Source organism: Pholcus phalangioides, unplaced genomic scaffold (genome assembly GCF_987345545.1).
Source record: "Pholcus phalangioides strain wild (caught in Gottingen) unplaced genomic scaffold, Ppha-v1.0 ptg000039l_1, whole genome shotgun sequence".
In the NCBI taxonomy this organism is placed as follows: Eukaryota; Metazoa; Arthropoda; class Arachnida; order Araneae; family Pholcidae; genus Pholcus; species Pholcus phalangioides.
In genome coordinates, this window is record NW_028301625.1 from 8,719,812 (window position 1) to 8,746,399 (window position 26,588).

Consider the following 26,588-nt stretch of genomic DNA (forward strand, 5'->3'; position numbering starts at 1 on the left):
ATGAGGCACAGGACAAAAGCTGGGGGAATGGAAAAGTTTTTGGTATATTTGACTGGTTGTAGCTAGAAGGGTGTTTGCGGAATTGGTGGTTACAGGATATTGGCAAAAATTTGATTTTCCACTCCAATCTTCTAGCACTTGTAGATCACCATTAAATCCAGATATTCTGATTAAAATGGTGTCACCTTGTAGGATTTTTTCTGTTCTTTTCAAGTATATGCTTAGCTTGTGTGTTGATTTCTCAGAAATTTCAGATTTTGGTTTTCTAGATTTGATACATTTTCCTTCCATCCACTGTAACTCAAAAACAGTTGGAGATAGGACGGGGTTGCTACTTTGTTTTATGCTTCATTTGGGTTCATCTATCATCCCCTTTTCCTTTGGCAGATAAAGTTCACTCTGCGTATATCATGCCCATGTGCTGGCCAGTTTATGAAACAGCTAGCTACTTCTCATGTTTAGCAAAGTCATTTGGCTCAAGTCGAAAGTATATGAGAAGCTTTTTCTAAGACAAAGCGCATGCTCAAGAGAAAAGAAATATTTTGCTGTTAGAGAAATAGGACAAAATATTGTCATCTCTTACAGGGCCGTCATTCCAACTTTTTCAGGGAGGGGGGCAAAGCACATGTACTCAATGTATGTATATATATATATATATACCATTTTTAGTGTATTTTCAAAAGCCCCCTAAATGACTTGCCTGATCTCTTAGTTATACAGTCTGTCTACAATTGCTTGTTCAGCAGATTAAAAGATGTAAAATCATGATGTTTTAGCAACTTATTGTTTTGCCGGCAAGTTTGTATTGGCTTGGTACATAATACAATATGAAAAACTAGTAACTGGTAATATTTGATCCATATATTCTGACTTCTATTGATTGATTTGAGTTCTAATTGGAGAATCCCATAAGATAAGGGTTAAAAGTTCTTTGTTCATTCAAAAAGTCATTTTAATCTATTCTCTAGATAAGAAGAATGCTTGTTTTCCATTCACAAAGGATTCATAGGGTTATGTTTTGTTAATTAAGGATTTATAATTTGTTGTACACACATGCAATATCAAAATTGTCTAGTTGCCTTCATTACTCATACTTATAGCTTCACTTGCCTAAAAAAATTGATGTCTAACACACATGAAGAATGAATTTTTTTTATTTGTTCTCACTTCACCATTTATAGGTGTTCCAGAAACCTCTTGTATATGATTCAAAAAATGTATATGATCAATAACTTGTATCTGCCCCTTTGTTTATGGATATTAATGTAGAAATTGCTGATCTGTGCACATTTCTTTACTTAGTATGAAATATTAATAAAACAATATAAGATCTCTCTCTCTCATAAATTATGCTATTTTGATGCGAATCTTCATTGGAAAAAATATTCTTCTAGTTGTTTATTTAGAGCTCTATAGATGCTACGAGAGATAGAACAAAAATGTTTTTAGAATGATATCATATGGCTTACAATTTGAAATAGCTTATCATGTAGTGCTCAAACATAATGTATGAAAACACTTATCGACACGGTACAGGGTGAAAACTTAAGCCTGTTCCACCTCAAATAACTTGTGAACTGTTATTGTAGAAACACACTTTCAATTTTTAAAAATATTCAAATAACGTGTTCATTTTAGACATCATTTATTTAACTGACGGCTGTATATGTACTGAGATACAAAATTTAATTTTTTGTAGTCTCCCTGTTCTCTAACTTCCAATTAAAAAGCTGTAGCTCTATCTCATGTGAGCAAAACAAAAAGAAATCTAAGTTTCTAAATACAAAATTAGCCAAGATATTTGTGTTCGAAAATCGCTGAAAATTAGGGAAAGAACAGCACATAAACCGGATAAAACAAGCTTGTTCCTTAATATATGATGTTCTTTCCCTCATTTTTATCAATTTTTTTACTTAAATACCTTAACTAATGTTGCACTTAGAAACATTTTTTTTGTTTTGAGTTTTTTTTGGGCAGGGGCGGCTCAAGAGAGACAGAGCAACAACTTTCCAATTGGAAGTTGGAGAACATGGAGACCATTAAAAAAATTAAATTTTCAATCTCTCTGCATATATGGTCATTAGTAAAATAAATTACATGTCTAAAATGAACACATTATATAAATACTTTTTCTAATTAAAAGTTTCTATAACCAGCAGTTCAGGGGTTATTTGAGCTGAAACAGACTGAAGTTTTCCCCCGTATATTATAATTTGTATACTGAGCAATGACAGAGATACAGAGAAAGAAAAATATACTGCAAAGAGGCAAATTTTTTATTTTTTTCAGATAACAGATGAAGCTGATTATGATGATCAGTATCTGTCAACATTTGAGCTAGAAGGTAGTGATCTTTCATATATATATATATATATACATACATATATCTATATCTATATATATATATATATATATTTGAGTTTTTAATATTTGAAAATTTTTTACCTAGGGAATTTGAAAATGCTTCAACTGTTTAAGCTTATGAAATGAATTGATGGAAAGAAATGAAAAAAATTTAAATGGTTTCTCGTGCAGAGAATGTTCTATATAAGATATTACAGAAAGAAAGAATATTTAAAATTTTTTTTATCTACAAATCATTTGCAAATACACTTCATATAATAGTATTTTTAACATTTTTACTGCCCATTAAATTTGATAGAGCTATGCTGACAAACCACCTCATAATTTTTATGAATACTAGCATACTATACCATGAAATGATTCATATGCTGATAAATATGTTTTACAGGAATTTGACAGGGTTTCAAAAAGAGCAAAATAAACTTTGGCTAAGGCACAGATCCATTCTCAAAGCTCTATCTACAACTTGACTGATATAATTTCAACAACCATGCCATTGGATGCAATGTATATGATGACTAGTTAACTAGACATTGGTCCGCGAATTGAAACACGTGATGGCAGAGAAAGTGTTAAAGTAATTTTTTAACAAGGAAACAGATATTTTCTGGATATTATGCTGAGGTGAACTCTGAAAGAAAAGTCATCTTGTCTCTGCCGGGACTTGTCTCTTCCAGTTCACCTTAGCATAGTATCCAGACAATATCTGAATTTCTTTGATATCTTGGGCTGAGAAAAAAGCTGTCTATATCTGTCTAATTTTCTAACGTTCTTATGTAAGTTGCATAATATTTCAAGTATTGAAACAATTGATTTTTTCTATTTGAACTTTTCAACCCTTAAACTGCTCAATCATCTAACAATCAAAACAATATTTTAATGTAGAGAGATCTCTATGTATATGTTACTATCTGGTAGCCAATCAAGTTTACAAGCTGTTAGCTGAGTCATGTCAGACTGTCCATCGCCCAGTCTCATTCAGCATATATATGCTCCAAGAAAGAAAATTATCCCTGATACTGTAGCGCACTGGTTAGAGCACTTGTTTCAGTTGTGAGGGTAAGGTGGTTTGATTCCTCATGAAAGCAAGTGAATTTTATTTCCAAAAATCATCAATTGAGCATTTTATCCAGTTCCCTGTAAACAATATTTTAAGCCTTGATGAAAATTATTATTTTTTTAAACAACTAAATCTGAATTCTTGAAAAATTATGTACTGCAACTCACCTTGAGATCATTTCCATAAATATCCTATTTATGGATATATAAATATCCTATACTATTTTTCCCAAAAAATAGTTCTATGCAATAAGATTAAAAATAACAAGGATAGGATTCTTTGCACAGAGATAAGGGGGTTAAAACAACTTCAATATGAGCGTGGTAGCCCTGGTTGATAAGATACTCACCTAAAGTACCAAAGGATGTTTAGGAGTGTTGTGAGTTCGATACCTGGTTTCGTCCTTGTCAGAAACTTTCCTGACATGGGGTGCAACAGAAATAGTGACATGGCTACAAAAAAAGATTGCTACCTCATTGAGTCCCACATCGAGGGATTAGCGCACCAACCTCTCAATGAGTATTTAAAAAAAAATTTGTTCGAAATCTGCAATAAATTGTAGATCCCAGTCTAATTGGCTGTGTGTGCAGAAAATGACAGTGGTGCGACAAAAATGATCAACTTCAATATAATATAGACAAAAAAAACCTTATTGAGAAATTGCTTTATTCATCTTTCAGGTACTCCAGTCTGTGCAGGAGTTGTCAAGGCTGAGGCTCGCGTAGTTTTATCAGTGGATAAAGCTATCGAAATAAAGGTTCGAATATACACTTTCCAGATTTGCACGCAAATTGATTATTCTTCATTTTATGATTTGCATTTCAATGATTTACAAGTTATTCCAGGGTAAAGGGACTTATATACGTTGTATACATATTAGATTTAATTTCATGTTCTATACCATATTTAGAAATAATGATTTTTTTAAATTGTTTTCCCTGCCTGCAAGCCAGAGTTTGTGCCCCCATGCTTCACTGGCTTCTTAAAACTAAAGGAAATTAGGTTAAAAATTTTGTCATGTTATCCAATGCAATATTCATTTATTCTTTTATAGGTGTCTGTTTTTCTTCAATATAAATTTTACCATGCTTATTGAAAAGTATTTGAAGGCTGGACTTGCATTCTTATTTAACAGGTTTTTTTCATACTCATACAAGTGAGCATGCGTGCAGTTATGGTACTTAAATGAATGAGTAACTTTTTTTTCCCCCACACAATTTTTATGAAACTCTCAAGCTTTTGGCAGTAAATGGCAGTTGTAACTGTTTTGCCATTGTGACAAAAACTCAATGAATCACAGTCTTGGCAGTCCAGATCATAATTTCATAAGTGTGCAAGTTTGGTTTGAACAATAACTGTTCAAACACAACTTGCACGAAACACACCAACATTTACGAAACCAGCACAATTACACAAAAAAAAGTTTATTTTGATCCTTCACCAGGGGCGTAGCCAGAAATTTCGTTCGGGGACGACGACCAAAGTGACAGAACAATAGATTTGGCCATCTTTTTCCCTTTTTTCGGTCATTTTCTCACATTTCGGGGGGGGGGGGGGGGACCAGACCCCCAAGTCCCCCCCCCCCTGGCTACGCCCTTGTCCTTCACAACAAAAGGTGAACAAGGATCGAAAAGAAGCTTTTTTGTGTAATTGTGCTAGTTTCGTAAATGATAATTCTTTTTCTTCTAACAATATTCATTCCATTCACTGTCCAGCAGTTGATGTTGAGCAGATTTGACATATTAATATGCATTTCTTTTCTCGTTGGATGATTGTTGCACTGTAAGATAATTTAACTTTAACACGCATGTCAAGAACAAATTTTATGGGTCATCATTAAACTCTGGGCTCTCACCCTTCTTAAAAATCTCACCCTCATCTCTTTTCAAAATAACCAATGTAATTGGTGTTAATGCATTGATTTTAAATGGGAAGAAAATAAGTACAAGGAGGGAAAAAATTTGCACATAATCGAATGAAACCTCATATATTCGGTTAAAAACCTCCTCATCGGTCATATAAAAATATTTTACTGTGAAAAAAATATGTTGAACCTCTTGCTAACTATGGTACAAATAAATTTTAAACATTTTTTTCTTGGAAAATTAAATTATGTCATTGAAAATTTATTGCTTTAATATCAATTTTTTTTTTCATACCAGCAAGGAGAAATTCTTGTGACATATTCAACAGATATAGGATGGAGCCCATATTTTCCATTATTATCTGGTGTAATTACTGTCTTGGGTGGACTCATATCACACGGTATGTGGAAATTATATCTCAGAAAAAATAATTACTCACTATTGCTAACATTGATAATTCATGCCAGTAAAATAAAAGCACATTAACATGGACTACATACTCAGAGCAATAACTAATATAAATTATTTTATGCAAAAATGTTATCTGAATTCATTGTATTTTGTTTGAATAATCGAATCTTTGAGAGACAGAAGTTGAACCAGAATCTGAATTTATGTATCAAACTAATTTATGTATTATCCCAGCTACTACTAACTTTTCTTTCCAAAATTTGTCTTGACATAATATCCAGAAAGTCTCTTTCCTTGACGTAAATTATGTATTTGTTTGAAAAAAATATTCTTTTGAAGGTGCTGTAGTTACTAGAGAGTATGGCTTGCCTTGTGTAGTCGGAGTTCAGGGAGCAACAGCCTTACTCAAAACAGGTAATTTTTATATGATTTTATAGGCAGAGGCCCATACAAGAGTATGTGTTTGATTTGACAGAGGCTGTTTTATGTTGTTCAAAAATTCACTCGTAATAAGAGAATGATATCTGAAGGGTTTTTGTTTCAAACTATGTACAGTCAACTATATTCTCCATTTTTTTGTTTCTACTGATTGTTTTAAATGTAGTTTATTTCCTCATAACAATAGTTGACTGTCTGTCAGACCTTCGCAATGCGTGTATCACACTCTAACCACTGTCCCAGGTGTACAAGTATGAAATGCGGATTTCAGAAAACAGATGGTGCACCAATGCAGTTTGTGCTATAAAGATTTGACACTGCGCCATTTTGTTGTGTCATCAACAAGTGTCAGATGCGCACGAGTGATAAATTGGAAAAGTGTGTGCATAGTGTTGTATTGTTGTGTTCAATATGTCGAAAGTTATACTGAACAAAGAGCATTCACAGACAGCATTAATTTTTTTGTTTTCATTTGAAGAAAACTGCTGCTGAATCATACCGATTACTTCGAGAAGCTTATGGTGAACATGCTCCATCGCAAGATATGTGTGAATGATGGTTTCGGTTTTTCAAAAGTGGCGACTTCGATGTTGCAGACAAGGAACATGGAAAACTGCCAAAAAAAAAAAAATGTGGAATTGGAAGCATTGTTGGACGAGGATGATACTACACAGACACAAAAACAATTCGCAGAGCAATTGGGCATTAGTCAACAAGCTGTTTCCAATCGCAATGCCCCATGACAACGTGAAATGCTCCTTGACAATGTTCAATGGTCAATGTTCCATCACATACAGCAAAAGCGGTTCGCAGCACGTTGGAAGCACTCAGCTGGAAGTTCTACCCTATGTGGCTTACTCACCAGACTTGGCTCCTTCCGATTACCACTTGTTTGCATTGATGGGTCACGCACTTTCTGAGCAACGCTTTTGTTCGTACGAAGATGTGAAAAAATAACTCGATGAATGGTTCGCAGCAAAAGGGGAAGATTTTTACTTACGTGGTATTCACAAATTTCAGGAAAGATGGGGGAAATGTATAACAAGCAATAGAGCATACTTTGAATAAAGCACTTTTTATCATTCTTCCGAATTTAATGTGTTTTTTAAAAAAAAAAATCTGCATTTCATACTTGTACACCTGGTAGATATGTCTGTCAGACTAGACACGACCCGGGCTCTGTCCCCACACGGGTAAAGGGCTTACATCACAGAAGGGACAGACAGTCAACTATGTTATGAGGAAATAAACTGTTTAAAACTGTCAGTAGAAGCAAAAAAATGGAGAATAAAAAAAAAAAAAAAATTCTTGGGTTAAGAATTTATTATTCGATGGTTAAGTCTGTTAGAGAAATATGATGCTTTAGTTAGAATACCAGAAGTATCAAAGTTTTTAGATGACCATGTGGAATCTTATATAGCATAGTTAATTAGAAAATAAGTTGGTGAGTAACGAGAGGGTGAAGATTAATTTCACATCAAAATTCAGAAATGGACACGAAGACTAACAGTCATGGATAAAGCAGGTGGATTTATTTTAGATTCATTCTAATTTGTCGATATTACTTAAAGTGTAGCAGTTCCAGATTTCAGATGCATACATACCCCAGTAACATACTATATCATTAGCTACTGGGGTAGGAGAGTATGCGGGAAATGTAAGCTCGGTAACAAAAAGTCTGACATCGCAAGTGGAATGTTTCAGGTTGGGTGAACGAAGAAAAGTTTTGAACACATTTTTTCTAGTAGTTGTAGTCGATGAGTTAATTCTAGTGTAGGTCTGCCAAGATATATAAACTGAAGAGCGGAAAAAAACTGGTGCAGGCATGCGTATGCAAATAAAGAGATATGGAACCAACCAGAGTCGGCAACGCCTATATAACACAACAAGTGTTTGGCATAGTTGTTAGATCGGTTACTGCTGCTACAATGGCAGGTTATCAAGATTTAGTAAGTTTGAACATGGTGTTATAGTCGGCGCACGAGAGATGGGACATAGCATCTCCGAGGTAGCGATGAAATTTGGATTTTCACATACGACCATTTCACGAGTGTACCATGAATATCGGGAATCCGGTAAAAAAATTAAATCTACGACATCGCTGCGGCCGGAAAAAGATCATGCAAGAATGGGACCAACGACGACTGACGAGAATCATTAAACGTGACAGACGTGCAACCCTTCTGCAAATTGCTGCAGATTTCAATGCTGGGCCATCAACAAGTGTCAGCGTGCGTACCATTTAACGAAACATCGATATGGGCTTTCGGAGCCGAAGACCCACTCATGTACCCTTGATGACTGCACGACACAAAGCTTTACGCCTCCTGGGCCCGACAACACAGACATTGGACAGTTGAGGACTGGAAACACGTTGCCTGGTCTGACGAGTCTCGGTTTCCAATTGCTTCGAGCTGATGGACGTGTACGGGTATGGAGACAACCTCATGAATCCATGGACCCTACATGTCAACAGGGGACTGTTCAAGCTGGTGGAGGCTCTGTGATGGTATGGGGCGTGTGCAGTTGGCATGATATGGGACCCCTGATACGTCTAGATACGACTCTGACAGGTACGTAAGCATCCTGTCTGATCACCTGTACCCATTCATGTCCATTGTGCATTCCGACGGACTTGGACAATTTCAGCAGGACAATGCAACACCCCACACGTCCAGAATTGCAACAAAGTGGCTCCAGGAACACTCTTCTGACTTTAGACACTTCCGCTGGCCACCTAAATCCCCAGACATGAACATTATTGAACATATCTGGGATGCCTTGCAACGTGCTGTTCAGAAGATATCTCCACCCCCCTCTTACTCCTACGGATTTATGGACAGCCTTGCAGGATTCATGGTGTCAATTACCTCCAGCACTACTTCAGACATTAGTCGAGTTCATGCCACGTCATGTTGCAGCACTTCTGCGGGGGCCCTACACGATATTAGGCAGGTTTACCAGTTTTTTTGGCTCTTCAGTGTAGTTGAATTACTAATAGCATACGGAAATTCAGAAGAAAAGTTTATGAGAAATTCTCATGGAAACTGTTTTTATGTGTTGAGAGACATTTGCTCTGATGAGCACCAGTTACAGATGGAATTCAGATTAAGTTGGAGAATTTCATGGTCAGACTCCTATTGATGGTACTGTAAATTACACAATCATCAGCAAAAAATCTAGTGGTGCAGTTGATGGTTTCTGGGAGATTATCAACTTAAACAGAGTTTTTACAGTGGCATATGGAAAATAAATAAAAAAAATAGGTAAAACAGTTTTTCCACATTTAGAGCTGTTTTTTCCTTATGCTATTCTGTATTTCTAATATCTCAATGATATTGAACTTGGAAACATGGAATTTTTTTTGTTGGCATCAGGAGAGACAGGGGAACAACAGCTTTCTAGTTGGGGGTTTGGCACACTGGCACTGTATAAAAAGTTAATTTTTTATTTTAATAACTATACAACCCCCTTGAAACATGAATGACATATCTGAGTACTACATGTTATTTGGAAACTTTTTCTAATTGAAGGTATATCTCTAGGATTCTATTCGCCAGTAAAATACCATACTCCATTTGCTATGCACATTGTATATCGTCATCATCAACAATTTTTAATCTACTGCTGGATGGTCTCCTCTAAATTTTTCACCTTGTATATACTTTACATTAATACTGACTTGAAACTTTTTTTTCGATGCAGGTGATTTGATAATATTGGATGGAAGTCAAGGTAAAATCATGAAAGTGCAAGAGTGTGTAAATACTAATGGAGGAAATGGTTGTGAACATTGATTAACAAAAAAATATTTATTCTTGTACAGATTAGAACTTTAGTTACAATGTGTAGCAAACATAGAACTTGTAAAAGCTTTATATACATAATACATAAGGATATTAATATCTTCAATGTATGTAGCACATCTGTGATTAAATTTCTTTCACCATATGTCTTCAGGGTCACTTGTTTCTTCACTGGAAAACGAAACTGTACTTGACATCAGGAGATTCAGGAGATACAAAAAATCACACTTTCAATACATCTATATACAGGGCGTCCATAATTAAAAGACCCTATTTTAAAGTAGCCTACAGGCGAAACCAGTCATCAGAAAAAGTGAAATTTTGTGCAGGACTTCGTGAAGTGATGGGAATTTGTTTTAGGGGAAAAAAATTAGTTGTACATGTTGCGGCACCACCAGAGGGCGTTTAACTTTGAATACCAGTAGTAAACATGTAAATTTATATGATGTCACGCAGCAGCTGTTATAAAACCTAGAAACATTTGCAGAGATGTTTCTCAATGTGTTTGCTGCTCACAATGACGATAAGTTTACAAGATCACACTTTCTTGTTATAACAAAACAGCAATTCTGCAATAACTACTCTATGGAAAAATCTGACTTGGAAGAGGATTGAAAAAGGTCCAGTGAATGTTGAAAACCTTTGGAGTATGATAATGAAATATGAAACTACAGGATCATTAGCTGTTTCTCCTGGAAGAGGAAGAAAGCCCATTTTTATAGATGCAGAACAGGAAGTTTTGCTTCAGGTGAAGAGGACAGAGCTTCAAATTCTTGTGGTAGCACTGCACATTCACAACTGCCAAATTTGGGAACCAGAAAATCTGCACGCTATCTTAGAAGTTCTGTTCCATTCACCAAAAGTGACAGTATGGCATGGCATGGATTTACTGCAACATTTATTCTCGGTCCCTACTTCTAGGAGAAATTACATTCTACAGGTCCAGTGACATGTTCGATCACAGTGAAGCGATATGCATTGTTGTTACAGAACAAAATTGTTCCATCTCTGCAAGCATGTCACTGCCTTGCAGACATAATCTTTATGCAAGATGGAGCTCCTGCACACACTGCAGCGTGTGTTAAGAATGTTCTTAATTTTACAGAAGAACGTATCAACAGCCGGCACTTCCCTAATGTATGGCCTCCCTGATTCCCGGACCTTAATCCATGCGATTTTTGGCTTTGGTGGCATTTGAAACGTCTGGTAAGTCATGATAATCAAAGAACTTTACCTGACCTTAAAGGCAACGTTTTATGCCACATGCTGAACACTTCCCCGCACACACTTCGGTCAGTTGTGGAACATGTCATCTTGAGATTTCACATGGTATCTGAAAAGGATGGCCATCATGTGGAACATGTTTTGTTGCAGTAACAATTGTAAACATTTGCCTAAATGTGTCATTTCTTAATAAAACGCCCGCTGGTGGTGAAATGTGCAACTAATTTCCCCCAGAACAAATTCCCATCACTTCATGAAGTCCTCCAAAAAATTTCACAATTTTGATGACTGGTTTTGCCTGTAGGCTACTTTAAAATAGGGTCTTTAAATTATGGACACCCTGAACATAAAATTGATTTTCTATATTCGTTGCCTAGTCTTAACAAACTTTTAAAGTAGCCTATCATTCCAGTCGGGCCCTGTTTGGTATGTATACAAAATTTGGCGGAGAGCAGTCTAAAATTGTAGATCTGTATTAAGAAAATATACACACATCAAATCAATTTTATGTGTGTATATTTTCTTAATACAGATCTACAATTTTAGACTGCTCTCCGCCAAATTTTGTATACATACCAAACAGGGCCCGACTGGAATGATAGGCTACTTTAAAAGTTTGTTAGGACTAGGCAAATGCCTGAAATGATAAACAATGTTTCCAAAGCTAGGCTAATAAGAAAACTAGCCTCACTTACCCTTTACGTAAAAAAGGCTCAGTCGATAACCCAGAGAATTATCTGCCTCTGTCATGCCTTTGCTCAATCTTGAAAATTTATACATTAATTTCACAACAATGACTTGAATCATGGCTTTCTGCAAAAACGATATCTTATCCCCCCTCTCAAATTGGTTTCAGAGAAAAAATCATTAACAACTGATAATATATTCATTTTAGATTGCCTTATTAACAAAAAAGAACCCTAAGATAGGAACAATTTTTTTGCTTTATTCATTGAATTCAAGGCCAAATTTGATCGTATTAACAGAAACATTTCTTTTTGTAAAGCTTTTCACTCTTGGTTTCAGTTATCAGTTTGTTAATGTTATTGTTGCCTTGTATGATTCCAATCATCAAACTATTTCAACTGACAGGGGCTTCATTGACAATTTCTCGATCCAAACTGGTGTTTGATGCAGTATAACTTTGATAGTCTTTGCACCAATAAAAAACAAACTTTAATCCAATCCGAAGGTGCATATGTATTTTCAAATAGGTGATGGCACATATTGCAGTGAATCCATCTTAAAAATGTGATATTTGTTTTTGGTGAAGTGCTCTTATGCACTCTATAAAAACACCCTCTACCGCCTTTTCTATTGCAATTCGACCGCACATTCTATGATGAAAAATGCTTGTTTAGGTGTCTTATCACTTTTAAAAGGTGATAAGACAGCATAATTCATGTTTGTCCTATGAATTTATAATCAGCCTGTATTACATATGAGAAACATCAATGAACTAAACCTCTTCCGCTACCTATTAAATAAAGCTGTTACAATTCTTCAATTACAATCAGCGACCGGATTTTGATTAATGTGCCGCATGAGAAAAACAATATATGATATGATATTAACTGATATTCTATAAGCAATAATATTAATCAAATTATTAAGTTTGCTTCGAAATTTTAACAGCTGTTATTTGCCCCAGAAGTATTCTCAGACTTCAGTTTTTTTGGCTGTGCAGAAAAAAAATTCCCTAAATTGTACGAGGCAGCATGTTATTTTATCATTCCACATAGAAACAGGTTTGTGTAGGTGAAGTAGAACAAAATGTGGCCCTATCTGCGAAAAAATAATTAAAGGGCACTTTTTTTTCCATGTAAGAACAAAATTTTCCATTTTACTGTGAGCATGTAGGTGCTCATCATATTCCTCCTCCAAGACTGATCTTTCGGTGGGGCCTCCACTATAGTGAATTTATATTTAAAAAAGAAAGTTTGTCCCGGCCCTCGTGCTAGAGCCCTGCCAGTCCAACCCTTGTAGACAGGTGTCGTGCCCCAGGCACTAGACCCGAGGGGTGCAAATTTCATTCTTAAACCTCTCTAACATTACAAGGGGGCGTCAAAATGTGCACGTGCCCCGGGTGACCAAGCATCTAGTTGTGGCCCTGCTGGTAGAGGTCATAGTGCACTTAAAACATTAAGGATAGATGCTTGATTTCAGATGCGTGATATATATATTCACTGACACAACTCAAATGAACACCCTATGATTCACTGATGATTAGCATCATGATTACTTCAGTTAAAGCCATATGTCAGAGTTTTTGGGGGTGCTTTTCTTCTGGTGATGGTTATTATCAAAGCTCTCGATTGTGAATATACCTCCTAATAGGCTGACAGGGGCTCCAACCTTATGAATACCAACCATGAGTTCAACCGGGAACAGCACGGAGACCAGTGGTGCCACATCCAGCAATAGGGCGCTAGGCTGCGATCTTCGGTGGCCCCCAGGTCAGACTCTTCACAAACCCCCCTTTAATATTAATTTGTAGCATGAAAAACAAAAAAGAACCACATCTGATGAAAATTATCTCTGGGCACCCGGGCAGGAGCCCTGTAGACCCACTCCCTTTGTGGAGGCCATGCACGAACCTCAGTTGAATCACGATAAAATTTGGTAAAATTATTTATGACAATAAATATGTAAATTAAGAGGTGCTGCCCAGGCCCTCTTTTATTTTGCCCTGGGGCAATGATGTTGCTGGGACGGCAGTAGAAACACTTTTTTTTGATTAAATATGCAAAAATTTCTTTGAATTCTGTAGAACAGCATTATCATCAAGGGTTTCGCGAAAAACTTTACCCTGGTATAGAGAACAGATATAAGTATACAGAAATGGGCAGTCAGAACATTCTGGAGCTAAACAGCACCACACTAGAGATTCTTCTATTATGGTGTTGGCTGAAAGAGGCATTTCTCAGAAGATGAACAAGGAATCCATGCTTATGCTGGGGGGATTTGACTAAAGAAAGGAAACTCAATTGGAAAAATGTTCATAAAGAACGAAAAGATCCTTAACAAAAAAGAGAAGTAGCCTAATTTTTTTCCAAGAACCAGTTTCTCTAGAAATAGGTGACACTTTTTGGATGTGCAAGAAAGGAGTTGTGCTGAGATGAATTAAGCATTGGATAGCAAAGAATTCAATAACATATCAACACTGAAAAGTGTTGTATTTACCTGTGCTCATTTATTCACTCGTGCTTTCCCTTCAAAATTATTTGATGTGTAAAAGTTTGTGTGTGTGAGAGAGTGAAAACACTGTCATATAATAAATCTGTCATTGAAAATGCTGCCCCTGTAATCATACTGCCTCATGCCTGGCACCGGCCCTGGGTTGGAGTGTATCACTTGTTTCCTTCAAACTTTTCCTGGGAAACCTTTTAACTAATCCCGACCCCACAATCTCTTGTTTTACTTCTTAACACGTTCATTCAATCTACAGTGAATAAATTCTATGCTGAAATCAAATCTAGTGAATTTCAATCTATTTACACAAATACCTTAGCAACTTCATTACTGAACCTTACTTAAACAGTTGCAATGACATTAAAATTTTTTCCAAGCACATTTGAACTTTCTCTGAAATGTCCTATCTGTGATCATCAGTGAATTGCCAATTTTATTCATTTCTTTTCCAGAAGTATAAAATTTGTTGGAGTATGGAATGAATTTTTCTCACACTGGTTTCTCTGCCTCTATTTTTGTTGAATTTCTCTCCCGTAACCCAGCATCATTTGCTAAATTCTCAATTTTGTGAATTTTTGACTGTACAATTAATTTTGATTTTTATCCCCTCAATGTGTTACATTACGTAGGAATCTTTTTAATTGCTATATGATTGTTTTGAGATAACAAATTTGTTATAAAAAAAGGTTTGGCCTATTGCTTAATACAAAATTTCAATTATACTCTTACAAACTCTAGCACTGCGTTAGCCCATTTCCTTGTGGTACCTTCTATGGTCACCACAGAAAATTTTGTGATTGCATTCTCAAAATTACAAAAAAAAATCACTTGAAAAATACTATACAGCACTGTAGTTTTAAAAAACAAATATTTTTTATCATAGAATAATGTCATTTGTTACAGTACCTCTCAATTGCCTAAAGTTATAACTAATTTCATTTCAACATCACTTCTGGTTTAACATCATATCCTTCAGGACGTACAAACCTTTCAACATATTTCAATCCATGTGATCCATTTGATGAATAATTTTCAAAAAATGGGAGATCCAGGAGGTGAGGAGAATATTTTTTTAGAAAATATATCCAACAAACACAAATTTCATTCTTAAGAAAAAATAGGGCTTCCTCTTGAGTTCGTTCATAGTACTTTGGGTGACATTCCAATTTATCTAACTCTTCCAACATAGTGTTGTCAACTTCATATATTTCTCCAACTACTTGCTAGAAATATTTAAAAAAAAGCATAAATGGTTGAATGAAATAAAGTTGTAAATATAAAAATTAAGGAAATTAAAATAAAGAACTAGATAAATGACATGAAAAAACACATAAAATTTAATAGTTAACTAATCTATTTAAAACTAAATCATGAATTAGTAAAATCATCAATGCATCTTATTAACATTATTCAGAGGAATTTCTAATTTGGCAAATGCCAGAAAGTGTTGTATATGTGTATATTCCCTGATAAATTAACAAAATGTCCGACGCGCGTATCATGTGTTTGAAGTGTTGCCAAATTAGAAATCAAAAATTAAAACAATTTTTGTGTTTGCAGATCTGTCTGCTCTTTAAGGAGAGACTTCCTTAGAGAGAAATTTGGCCTGCATTGACACCTTAAAGTTGGGAAAGTACAGAAAACACACAATTGCAGTAGACTCTCACTAATCCGCTGTAATGGTGCCGCGAGTGGAAACAAACCATTCCATTTTTGAAAGTGCTTTAAAGTTTTGTGTTTCGCATTGATAAATACTTTCATCTGTTATCATAAGTAAGCATCCAGTGTCGGCCCACAACCATCAGACACGATGGTGCATCATTGTCAGGAGATGCCCGCATTGTTTATGCAAAACCACTGTTGCAGCCACTAATGTCACCTGGTGGCAACAGAGGCAATTTGGATGATATACAAATCTTATATACAATCGGTAGTGATTGGCTGCCTCTCCTATAGCTGGTAGGATGTGTATATATATTGCAGCAAACAACATCATGGTCTCATTGCACTTGTAATTCCATTTTACTAGTTAGCTTCACTTGGGGAGTTAGGATGTCTTAGCCATGGGATAGCTCTCCAGTCCTCTATATATGTTCCTGAACTCTATTCATGGCTTCATGAGGCAAAGGAATGGATGAGCTGACATCAAACACCTGGCTATAATAAACTTCCTGATTGGATATCAGGACAAGCAATGTGGCAATTTATGGTAATATATCAGTTTCATTCCAAATTTATAAAACTTTTACAACCAATTCTGTTAAATATTCTCAAATTAAAAGTAATAAAGTAATGATTTTGAGTTCATTTCTGACCCTTGTTGTGTTGGATCATCTCGTGATGCTCTCTACTGAACCTGAAATAAGACCAGGTTCATCACACCGGCACATATCAGACCAGAGTGTGTCGTATAACTAAAATCACTGAATTATTGCCAGTTAATTGAAAAAGCCCATTTAAATAATATAAACATCTGTGCATAGACATACAATGACATGTTTTCTGCATCTATGCTCAAAGAAAAATGCTGGATTACTTTACTAGCACATGGCCGGATTACTGAGAGTTTACTGTACAGCCAATTGCTACCTGTGCTGCATGCACAGATCAATCTGCAGAGCCATTACGATGCCCACACAACTGCACAGTAGTTCTTAACTAAATTGATTACCAAGACAGAAAACTATTTAGCTTGCAGAATTAATAATCGGTTTAATAATAAATTTTGTCATCTTTAGGTATATATATATAAATTTGTTACATCTTCAGATATATATATATATAACAGCCCTATACTTATTTTTCTACTGAGAGATTGGGTAGAATTATGAACCTACTTGGTGATGATTAAAATGAGTGAACCCAACTCAGAAAATTTGGAAGAAACACACATTCTGGTATTTTTAAATGAAGAAATTTTGATGTGTTAAGTGTAACAAATATGAAGGAAGCAGTTACTTATTGCAATCAAAATGTACAGTGTGCTAAGGAAAGTTCCTTTGCCACATTTTACTGGCAAACCGTTGATTCTAGAGCTATAATTTTGATTAGAAAAGTAACAACCTGTTGAACTTAAGATACATTATTCATGTTGCAAGGGGTTGTATAATTATTAAAATTAAAAAAAAATTGGTTCTTTTAAGCACAGGGTATCTGTATAAAAAACTAAGGGTGCAGTAGCCTGGTCGATAAGGTACTCGCCTGAAGTACCAAAGGATGTTTAGAGGTGTCACGAGTTCGATACCCGGTTTGTCCTTGTCAGAAAACTTTCCTGACACAGAGGTACAACAAAAAACGGCGACTTGACCGCAGCAAAAAACTGCTACCGCAGGGAGTCCCCCATTAAGGGGTTAGCATACCAGCCTCTTGATGAGTATAAAAAAACAAGCCTGCTATTCTGAATCGACAATAAATTGTAGGTTCCGGTCTAATTAGTCCTCGTGTGCAGAAAATGGCTGTGGTGCGACAAAAATGATCAAATTTATAAAAAACTAACTAGAAAGTTGTTGCTCTGTTTCTTCTGAGGCAAATGAAAAAAAAATTCCAAGTTTCTAAGTGCAATATTCACTGAAATATTCAAATTCAAAAAACAGGAAAATTGGGGGAAAACAGTATTAAATGCAGAAAAACTGTTTTACCAACATTTAATGCTGTTTTTTCCCCAAATTTACTCGAATTTGAATATCTAAGTAAATATTGCACTTAGAAGTGTGAATTTTTTTTGTTGGCCCCAGAAGAGACAGGGCAACAACTTTCTAATTCGGTTTCTGAGCACACTAGGACTGTATAAAAAGTAAATTTCTTTATTTTTCCATGTATACGACCCTTCAAGAAAATTTTGATGTTTTAAGTAACTGCACGTCATTTGAGAACTTTTTGTAATTGAAAGTATGTTTGAAAGTCAACTGTTACAGAGATATTCGCTATGCAAACAATTTGGGACAGCCTGTATACAACCCTTTGTAATACGAATAACACATCTGAGATCTACACATTATTTGGATACTTTTCCAATTGGAAGTATGCCTCTAGGATCAATGGTTCACTAGTAAAATGTGGCTGAGGGACTTTCCTTACGCTACCCTGTATACATTAAATACTTTTATTTCAAATAATGCCATGTTTATACATTAGATCAGTCTGCTCACTGCTGCTGGGGAGAGGGCATGGTCCCCCCCCCCATGTCTCCGCCCATATTTTACACCACATATTTTTGTGTAATTTTTTTATAATTCAAGAACTTTTAGGATACATGTGAAAAGGCTCGCTTGAGTGCATATTCATTTTTTTATAACTAAGCATCCAAACGAAAAATTGGATTATATTTTCAACAAATGCATAGTCATAATAATGCTGGAAAAAATAATTACATTAAGAAAATCACAGAATATTTCAGGCACTGCTATAGCATCAATGGATTTCATATGTGGTTTCTCAATAGGGAAATGGATAAAATTATGTTGTTTTAAAGTAATTTTGGTTTATTTTGCTACAAAACACACTCCAGTGCTATGGTCAAGTATACATCATTATTAAAGGTCAATCAGGGTTTGGGTTTCAGACAGAACATGTGGTTTTTAATATCCAAAAATAAATCTCTAAAAGTGCAATAGTATATAAAATTTAAAAACATAAAAATATGTCATGAAACCAATGTTTCTCAAAGGGGTGATGGAACAAACAAAGGGCGCAGGTAGGAGTTACAGGTGCAATATAGGATCCTACAGGTCGGCTTAGCAAGGAAAGCACTGAGAGTATATTTTTTTTCAGAGCAGAAGGGAGATAAAATAAATAAGTTTGGAAGACTCTGGTTTAACAATCAGATTGCTCCCATCATCCACAGATGATGAGCATAGTAGCCCCTGCTCAATCATTCTGTGATTAGAATTTTTTTTAATATGAAATTCTTTGACTCCTTTATGATCATGGACGAAGTATTTCATCCAAACGCCAGTGGAATAAATTCAATCAAGTTATCTGTGCTTTCTTTCTCTCTTCTCACCATTGCAAAGCTTTGTTGTAACCCAACCAGTTTACTGTCCAACCTTCAGGGATTTCTGAGTTTTTCTGGGGTTCGACTGCATCAAAAGCTAAAACATTTTACTTTGGTGTTGCAATGAAAATATCTATATTTGAGAAATATTGATGTTAGTTTAGGTTCCACGAAACAGTCTCATAACCGTCAAAAGCGCAACGTCAACTAGATTATTGGAAACCTCTTGTCTAAATTTTGAGTTGATTGATAAGCATGAAATGAATAATATTACTTGTCACAAATTTTAATGTCCATGAAATAATTATAAAAAAAATTGCTTACCTTTCCTTTGCCTTCACAGTAAAGTAAATATGGAATATTATACCTTGATGCAATAACAAGAGGCCATTTTTTCAGCGTTTGAGCTGGTCCTAAGTATACTGAGACACCTTTCTGGTCATGCAATAACTTATGATTTGGCTCATCCTTTTTCAAAGTGCCATACAAAAATACGAGGTGACGATTTTCAGTCAAATTCTTGTTATTTTTATCTGAATTTTCCTAATAAATACACACAGCATTAGCAGGCAGAAAAAGACAAGAGGAAGTTTTCATAAGCATATTTTTATGCAAGCTAAAGAAATCATTTTAACAAAATCATTTTTAAAACAAAAATCAAAATGAGAAAAATGTAACATACTTGACGACTCTTTTCTAGGAAAAAAAAAATTTTTTTTGTATATCCCTGTGATAGCTTATAACTCTGAATATTATCAAAGACACAAAAAAAAAAAAGGAGTTGAATTATTACCACTCCATGTAGTACAAAACTCCAATACCTATTTTACAGACAAAATGTATAAACATGGGTAGAGGGATCCTAGCTTAGTGTCAGTAAAAATAATAATCATAGATTTCAATAAAAATACTACTGTTGTAGAGTGTTACGGGAAATCCTGCTGGAAAAGTTGTTGAGGCATATTCCCAATCAAGAAGTCTCACTTTAGAGAGGTAGCTATTTTATTTCCCATATCAAAGAAGTTTTTCTGGCTTAACAAGGACTTGATTTCAGCATGGCAACATAGGCATTTGGCCAGGGCCCAATGTTTTTAGGGGGGGGGGGGTTCCCCAAATTTATAATAGTATATTATATTTTACTCAAATTTTTATGAGTTTTATTTAGTAAAACTTTGGAAAATCAGAATTTTCCCTACACCACATCATACTATTGTTAAAGTGCCCATTTAAATAGCAAACCCTATTAAATATCAATTTTAATATTTTACCAATCAGTAATAGACTTTACACAGCATGTACAATGCACCTATTGCAATATTAACTATGTGACGAAAATATGCTTCAATGTGTCAGTTTTTTTGTTTGATTCATCAATTTCACATCTTTTGACTAAAATGATTTATAAAACATGTTTAATAAACAAGAAATCCTCAAATCTTCATGAAGATTCTTCATATTTGCAATGCAAGACTTCATGTAGCTGATCTGGCAAACTGCAACAATTTTCATCTTTGGTTCAGGTTGATGCCACAATGCTAGAGGTTTAGAAGAAACATTTCCAAATTTTGAGACAGCATTGAATCATCATCGACAGTTTCACCAATATCAAACTGTCATAGAGAAAGCTCATTCTTATTAAAAAGGATAAAAATCATCAGTTCACTCAAGTCTTTTACAAGAAAAACTGTCATCTCTTTAGCTTCATTGTGTATTGAAGCTGAGATATCTCAAAAATTATATTTTGATCACATTATATGAGAGTGAGACAAAAGCATTTATTGTAAGACTATTAAAGCATTTTATGGAGACTATTAAATTACATTTCTAATTTAAAATAGTGAATTCCCTTTTTTTTTATGTGTTTACAAACAACATGTACTTTATTTGTTGACCTACCAAACTTCTTCAATCACAGTCCAAGGGGAACCTAATACCTCTTTTGCCCAGGGCCCATCTAGTCAAATTCAGGCCCTGGGCTTAACGCATTTTCATTGTACTGTCCTAATAACATCTCAAGTAGGAACCACTATGTGTACAGGGTATTTGTAAACTGTTTTCTAAACAATTAACAACTAATTTTAGGGGTGATAGTAACCATCAAGAGGAACAATATTTACAATGGAACCTATGTTGCAATTTACTCAGTGTCAAAAAAGAGTAAGGTACATTGTCCACATTGAACAGTGGAAAAAAGACATACCAAAATCATAAATTGCACAATTCCATGTAGATCAGCGAAAGAGTCAAAGGAGATGCTGAAAGTGATGTTCAAGTCAGGGTAGGCAGGTTTTTGACACTTTAAACTGCCACGTCAAAAATCTCAAATATTGCTATTCAATATAAAATTTCCAGTTGAAAATATACAAACTGATTGCATGTAATGTTTGAAATCACTAGGTTATACAAAAAATAAATACTTAATATGATTTTCTGCTCTCTACAGAATTATTTTGGACAATATATGTGAATTTTTTCTTGTAAAATATACAATTTGAATAAAGCATATCATAAAGGCTGAAGGAAAAACTATGGAACTATTTGATATTCCTCAATTCAAGATGATTCTCGACCTTCCAAAATTTCTTGAACTACTTCTATACAGTATGTGTATTGATATAAACCATATGCTGTACCCTTTCCATAACAGATAGGTGTTTACAAATTTCCTTTATGCCATATAATATGTAATGTTGATTCCTATCAATAAATTATCTAGATAATCACTGATTACTTAAAACATTACCCTTATTGTGCATAACATTAGAATGTATCTAGCAATCAAAATACAGTCGGATCCACCTATAACAAAGTCTGAAAAAACAGCCAAACTGTTTGTTATAAGCGAACTCCATTATATCCGTATTGAATTGAAAAATGATGTGCTCAAGAAAAATATAACATTTTACATGCATGATACATATTTTTTAGTAATCTGAGCATTCTCTGAAAGAGATTAAAATAGTATATATTTTTATAAAGATTGAAAAATTTTGATTGAAATCTTACGCAACTGAAAAATGATGTGGCAATTATTGATTTACTTATAAAGTTTAATTTACAGATAAGATTTAGATAAGATTACAAAGACATTCGTGACAATTTTATGTCAAAAATTAGTTATAGGCATACCTTGTTGAAATCAGGGTTCATTATAAGCAATCAAAATAGCATAGATGAGTAATATGAAATACACAAGACACAGGAAAAAACTTTGTTATATGTAAGCATTTGTAATATTCATGTTCATTATAAGTGAGTCAGACTACTAAATTGTAGCATTAAAATGTCCTTTAATTTGGCAGGTTTTGCTGATTGTATTTGATGCTTAATTAAGAAACTCCTATAACTTGATCTTAGTGCAAAAGTAAGAATTACAAAGTTTGACTATAATATGGCATATTTACTACCATTTACAATGTAATGGTTTTCCAAAAAAAGCTGTATCTGAAATTCAAAACTGCTTTGGGTATCGAGCTCTGCCAGCTCTGCTTTGATTGAAATAAGTAATAATACTTTTTAAAACGCCAGATTTACACAACCTAAGCTAAGATATTTTTAGATAAAAATAAATGAGTTTAATCAGTATATTAACAGATGCTGCGCAATAATTTTTCTCCGAGGAAGACAACATTTAAGAATCACAGATAGTGATGGATTTCCCCTATGTGCAAGAGCTTATGGGCAGGATTATGGGCATCGAGGAATTCCTCACTTCAAATGAGATCAGAGAGATGTGTAAAATGTGGGAAGCTGTGCTAAAGTTCGTAGAAACAACCCAAATAAAGCTGCAACAGTGCGAGCAATGAATATGTTTAACAACAATGCAATTTCCAATTCCTTAAAAGCAAGTTTTATTGGATAGGTTTCTTCTTGAAGTCACACGAAAAGAAAAATGTTGCAGTGAGCCAGCAGATAGCACCCCATAAGTCAGCCGTTCTCTGGCTTAGAGGCAGAATGCAAACCAGTCTCCCATTTGAAAAAGTCTCTCCACAGACAGCAGGCAGACCTACAACACAATATTGACAAAACATGAAAATTCAAGCATTTCCATCTTTATTTCAGAAAATGGAACACAGATGGCAACACACACACAAACACGAAACAAGCACAACTCCACAACATAATAAGGCTACACATACACTCAGAACATGCATTCCAGCGTGTGCCAATTCGTTATGAATTCCACAGAGGAATGTGTATGAGGTGCACGTATGGTTTTTAGTAATAGTCTTCTCTTTTATCCTATAGAGCATAGTCTCCCAAACATTTTGTCCATCGCCCCCCCCTTCATCAGAAATTTTTTCCTCTCATTGCCCCCCAACTCAAGTAAACCTATAGGATCCTATGTTAAATCAGTAGGTTATATTGCCCCCTTGGACCATTCCATCACCCACCAGGGGGCGATATTGCCCACTTTGGGAAACACTGCTATAGAGCAAGTTAATTTGTAAACATTATTGTATTTTATGTTCACTTTATGGCATTACTATATATTGTGTTGTATTATTGAGTAGCTGCTGGTTTCATCAGTCAATTTTATGTGAATGAATAATTGTGGAGCAAATCATCCGAGTTCCCTGTAGAAAAACCTGTTTTTATATATGAGTGATTCGGATTATGAGCATGTTCACAGAGCAAATTATGTTTGCCAACCAAAGCTCCATTGTAATTAAAATATACGTATTTAAAAAACACACAAATAATAATAAAAGTTATCTTCATAGAGATAACTCACATTCATTAAAGTTCTATCCAAAACAATTTTTTGACAGTTAGAATGAGCTTTAGAATTTTTTTCAAGTTCTTTGTAATATCTTTCTTTTTGGTTATGTATGTATCTGAAGAATGATGAATTTGAGCTAGTAACTTTCAATAGAGTCTCCACTGTGATGGTCGTAACGTTCAAGCGTTTACAAAGAGGCATAAATAAAAACTCAATCATTTCAGAAAATCCAATGAGCTATTTAAACGAATTATTAATTATGTCGCATCATTCATTATACTCAAAACATATATTGAAGTACGGAAGTTCATACCGATGATGTCATTATGTGTATGACCGAAACCAAAGCAGTATTAATAACAGTGTTGCCACCAGTCAAAACTTTCCTTCATCAAAGACCAGGCTTAAAACAAGTCTCCCTGCAATTGTGAATGTGTGTTTTGAGCTGCTATAATTGGCAACTTATCGCCGAACGCGAAAGTTGACTGGTGATTTCGCTCGAATGAACAACGTTTATGAACGAAACGATGAACCTCTCCGCTAATTATACGAAGTACAGATGACGATACCAAGCGGAAAGAAAAGCCACATTCTTTTGTGGTAGGGTTACCAGACGTCCTCCTTTTGATGTCATTTCAAGCAGGGTTGTAAATAGGATTTTGTCCGCCCGGGGCAAAACAGATTTTTCCACCCCCCCCATAACTTTAAAATTCGATAATTATGCAACGATGTTCTTTGTTCCCACCGAAAATTTCATGAACATGGCCTCATCGAGGAGAAATATAATTTAATTTATTTTATTTACTACTTCTCCTCTAAGGTGTAGACCCAAAATTGCAAAAGTAACCACTGCGAAACGCGTTTATCCGTGGTTCCTTTTTACAATTTTGGGTCTACACACGTTGGTCTTTCCGTAGTATCAGATTCCCATATTTCTCTTGGTGAACGTTTTATTTCGTGGAATTCATTTTAATCCACTGAAATTTGCAGTAATACTCCATTATTCACCATTGTGATTTTTTTCCATAATTTCAAAAATATTTGGGAACTTTGTTTACTTTTGGCGTCATTTTTGGCATTGTCCCGTATTTGAAATCCCATTTTCCGTGTTTCACTCGAGGAAATATGGTCAGCCTAGTTACAGCCCATTATGATACCGACTGTGCTATCGATGGACACCACTGAGCTATAAGTAAACTTCCTTATAGCTCAGTGATGGACACACACACACAGTAGTAAAGTATTCAAAATTTAAACTTCCACTAGTCAACGCCATCGAGAATAGCAACCTACTTTTAAAAATCGAGCGCATGCGCAATCTGACATATTCAACACTGCGGCGAACATCTAGTTAAATAAGAAGGCCATACGCCCCGTATTTCCCGGGAAAGTCCCGGTTTTTTATGTTCTGGCCATCCTGACTTTTTCCAAAAATGTCCCGGTTTTTAAACGAAGTTTACTTGAAACATGAATTTTTTTTTATTTTCACATCAAAAGTGTTGATGCAGGTAATTTTCATAACTCAAAATAACTATGGTTTGACATAAGCTGACCATATTTGTTCGAGGAAAATACGTGAAACTAGGCTTCGAAATACGGGACATTGTCAAAAATTAGCAAAGTCGCCAACTCATGCTAAAAATCTTAGAAAAAGTCGCCAATCGAGAAGACTGAAGCGCCATTTCAAATTGCAGTGAATTAAAAAAAACATGACAAATATGTGAAATAAATATTCTTATTTGTAATCGTAATTAGTTTAGTTTAGACCCGAGCACGCCCAGGCTCTGTCGCTTTGCGAAAAAAGCTCATTGATCGTGAGATCGTGAGCGTGCCGGAGAAGACTCAAACCGGCAAGTCGGCCGGGAAAGCACACCCGGTTCGGACCAACGTCCCGCCAACCCCCAAGTAGCACAACCACACCCAAACCCCCAATCCCCGGGCATATCACCGCTCGACAAAGTCAGGACAGCACCGCGAGTGCGATTCCTCCTCCGTCCCGACACCCGTGACAAGGCCCCGCCGGCGCGGTCCACAGCGCCCCAACACGCCTAAAGCCTCCTAGAGAGTAGTATCTAGGAAGCTTTGACACGCCCCGCAAAGGGAGACCCCCCGACCACCCCTACCACCCCCACCCCCAAGAACTTCTATTGTGGGTATAAGAGGATAATTTGTTCGTAATTATCATAAGGTAATCGTAATTATCATAAGGTAATTGTTTGAGAGTTGGGAAGATAATTCTAATTTGAAGAATGAAACCCAAATTGGCTTCGTTGAAAATACACGAAAAACCGAGACATTTTTGTAAAAAAGTCGAGACACCCAGAAAAACAGAAAAAACTGTCCTGGCAAATACTGACGTATGAAATTGAAGTGACGTATTGTCACTTCAATTTGACATTATTTCCAGTGAAAATTTTTTTTATTTTCTCCATATTTGCAACACATGAGTTGAAATTATTTAATTAATTTAATATTAATTAATTAAATATTAAAATATTATTTAAAGAGAGTT

General features: G+C 35.2%; 2 protein-coding genes across 5 annotated transcripts; one reads left to right on the forward strand and one right to left on the reverse strand.

Moving 5' to 3' along the window:
* On the forward strand, positions 1-10,089 carry LOC149065543 (uncharacterized). The gene is made up of 7 exons (XM_089254007.1): positions 1-42; positions 586-636; positions 2,290-2,344; positions 4,105-4,181; positions 5,587-5,689; positions 6,040-6,114; positions 9,844-10,089. Exons 1-7 carry the CDS (start codon positions 1-3, stop codon positions 9,933-9,935), a joined length of 495 nt encoding a protein of 164 aa, XP_089110133.1. The 3' UTR covers positions 9,936-10,089.
* On the reverse strand, positions 9,936-24,632 carry LOC149065544 (gamma-glutamylaminecyclotransferase-like). 4 transcript variants are annotated; one of them, XM_089253614.1, is made up of 4 exons: positions 24,089-24,613; positions 19,678-19,896; positions 15,348-15,583; positions 9,936-10,115 (listed from the first exon to the last, which is right to left on the reverse strand). In XM_089253614.1, exons 1-4 carry the CDS (start codon positions 24,293-24,295, stop codon positions 10,082-10,084), a joined length of 696 nt encoding a protein of 231 aa, XP_089109740.1. In that variant the 5' UTR covers positions 24,296-24,613; the 3' UTR covers positions 9,936-10,081. The 4 variants fall into 4 exon arrangements, with proteins under 4 accessions (XP_089109740.1, XP_089109739.1, XP_089109742.1 ...); XM_089253613.1 differs by having other exon boundaries at positions 15,267-15,583; positions 24,089-24,611; XM_089253616.1 differs by having other exon boundaries at positions 24,390-24,606.
* Positions 24,633-26,588: the final 1,956 nt, after the last annotated feature.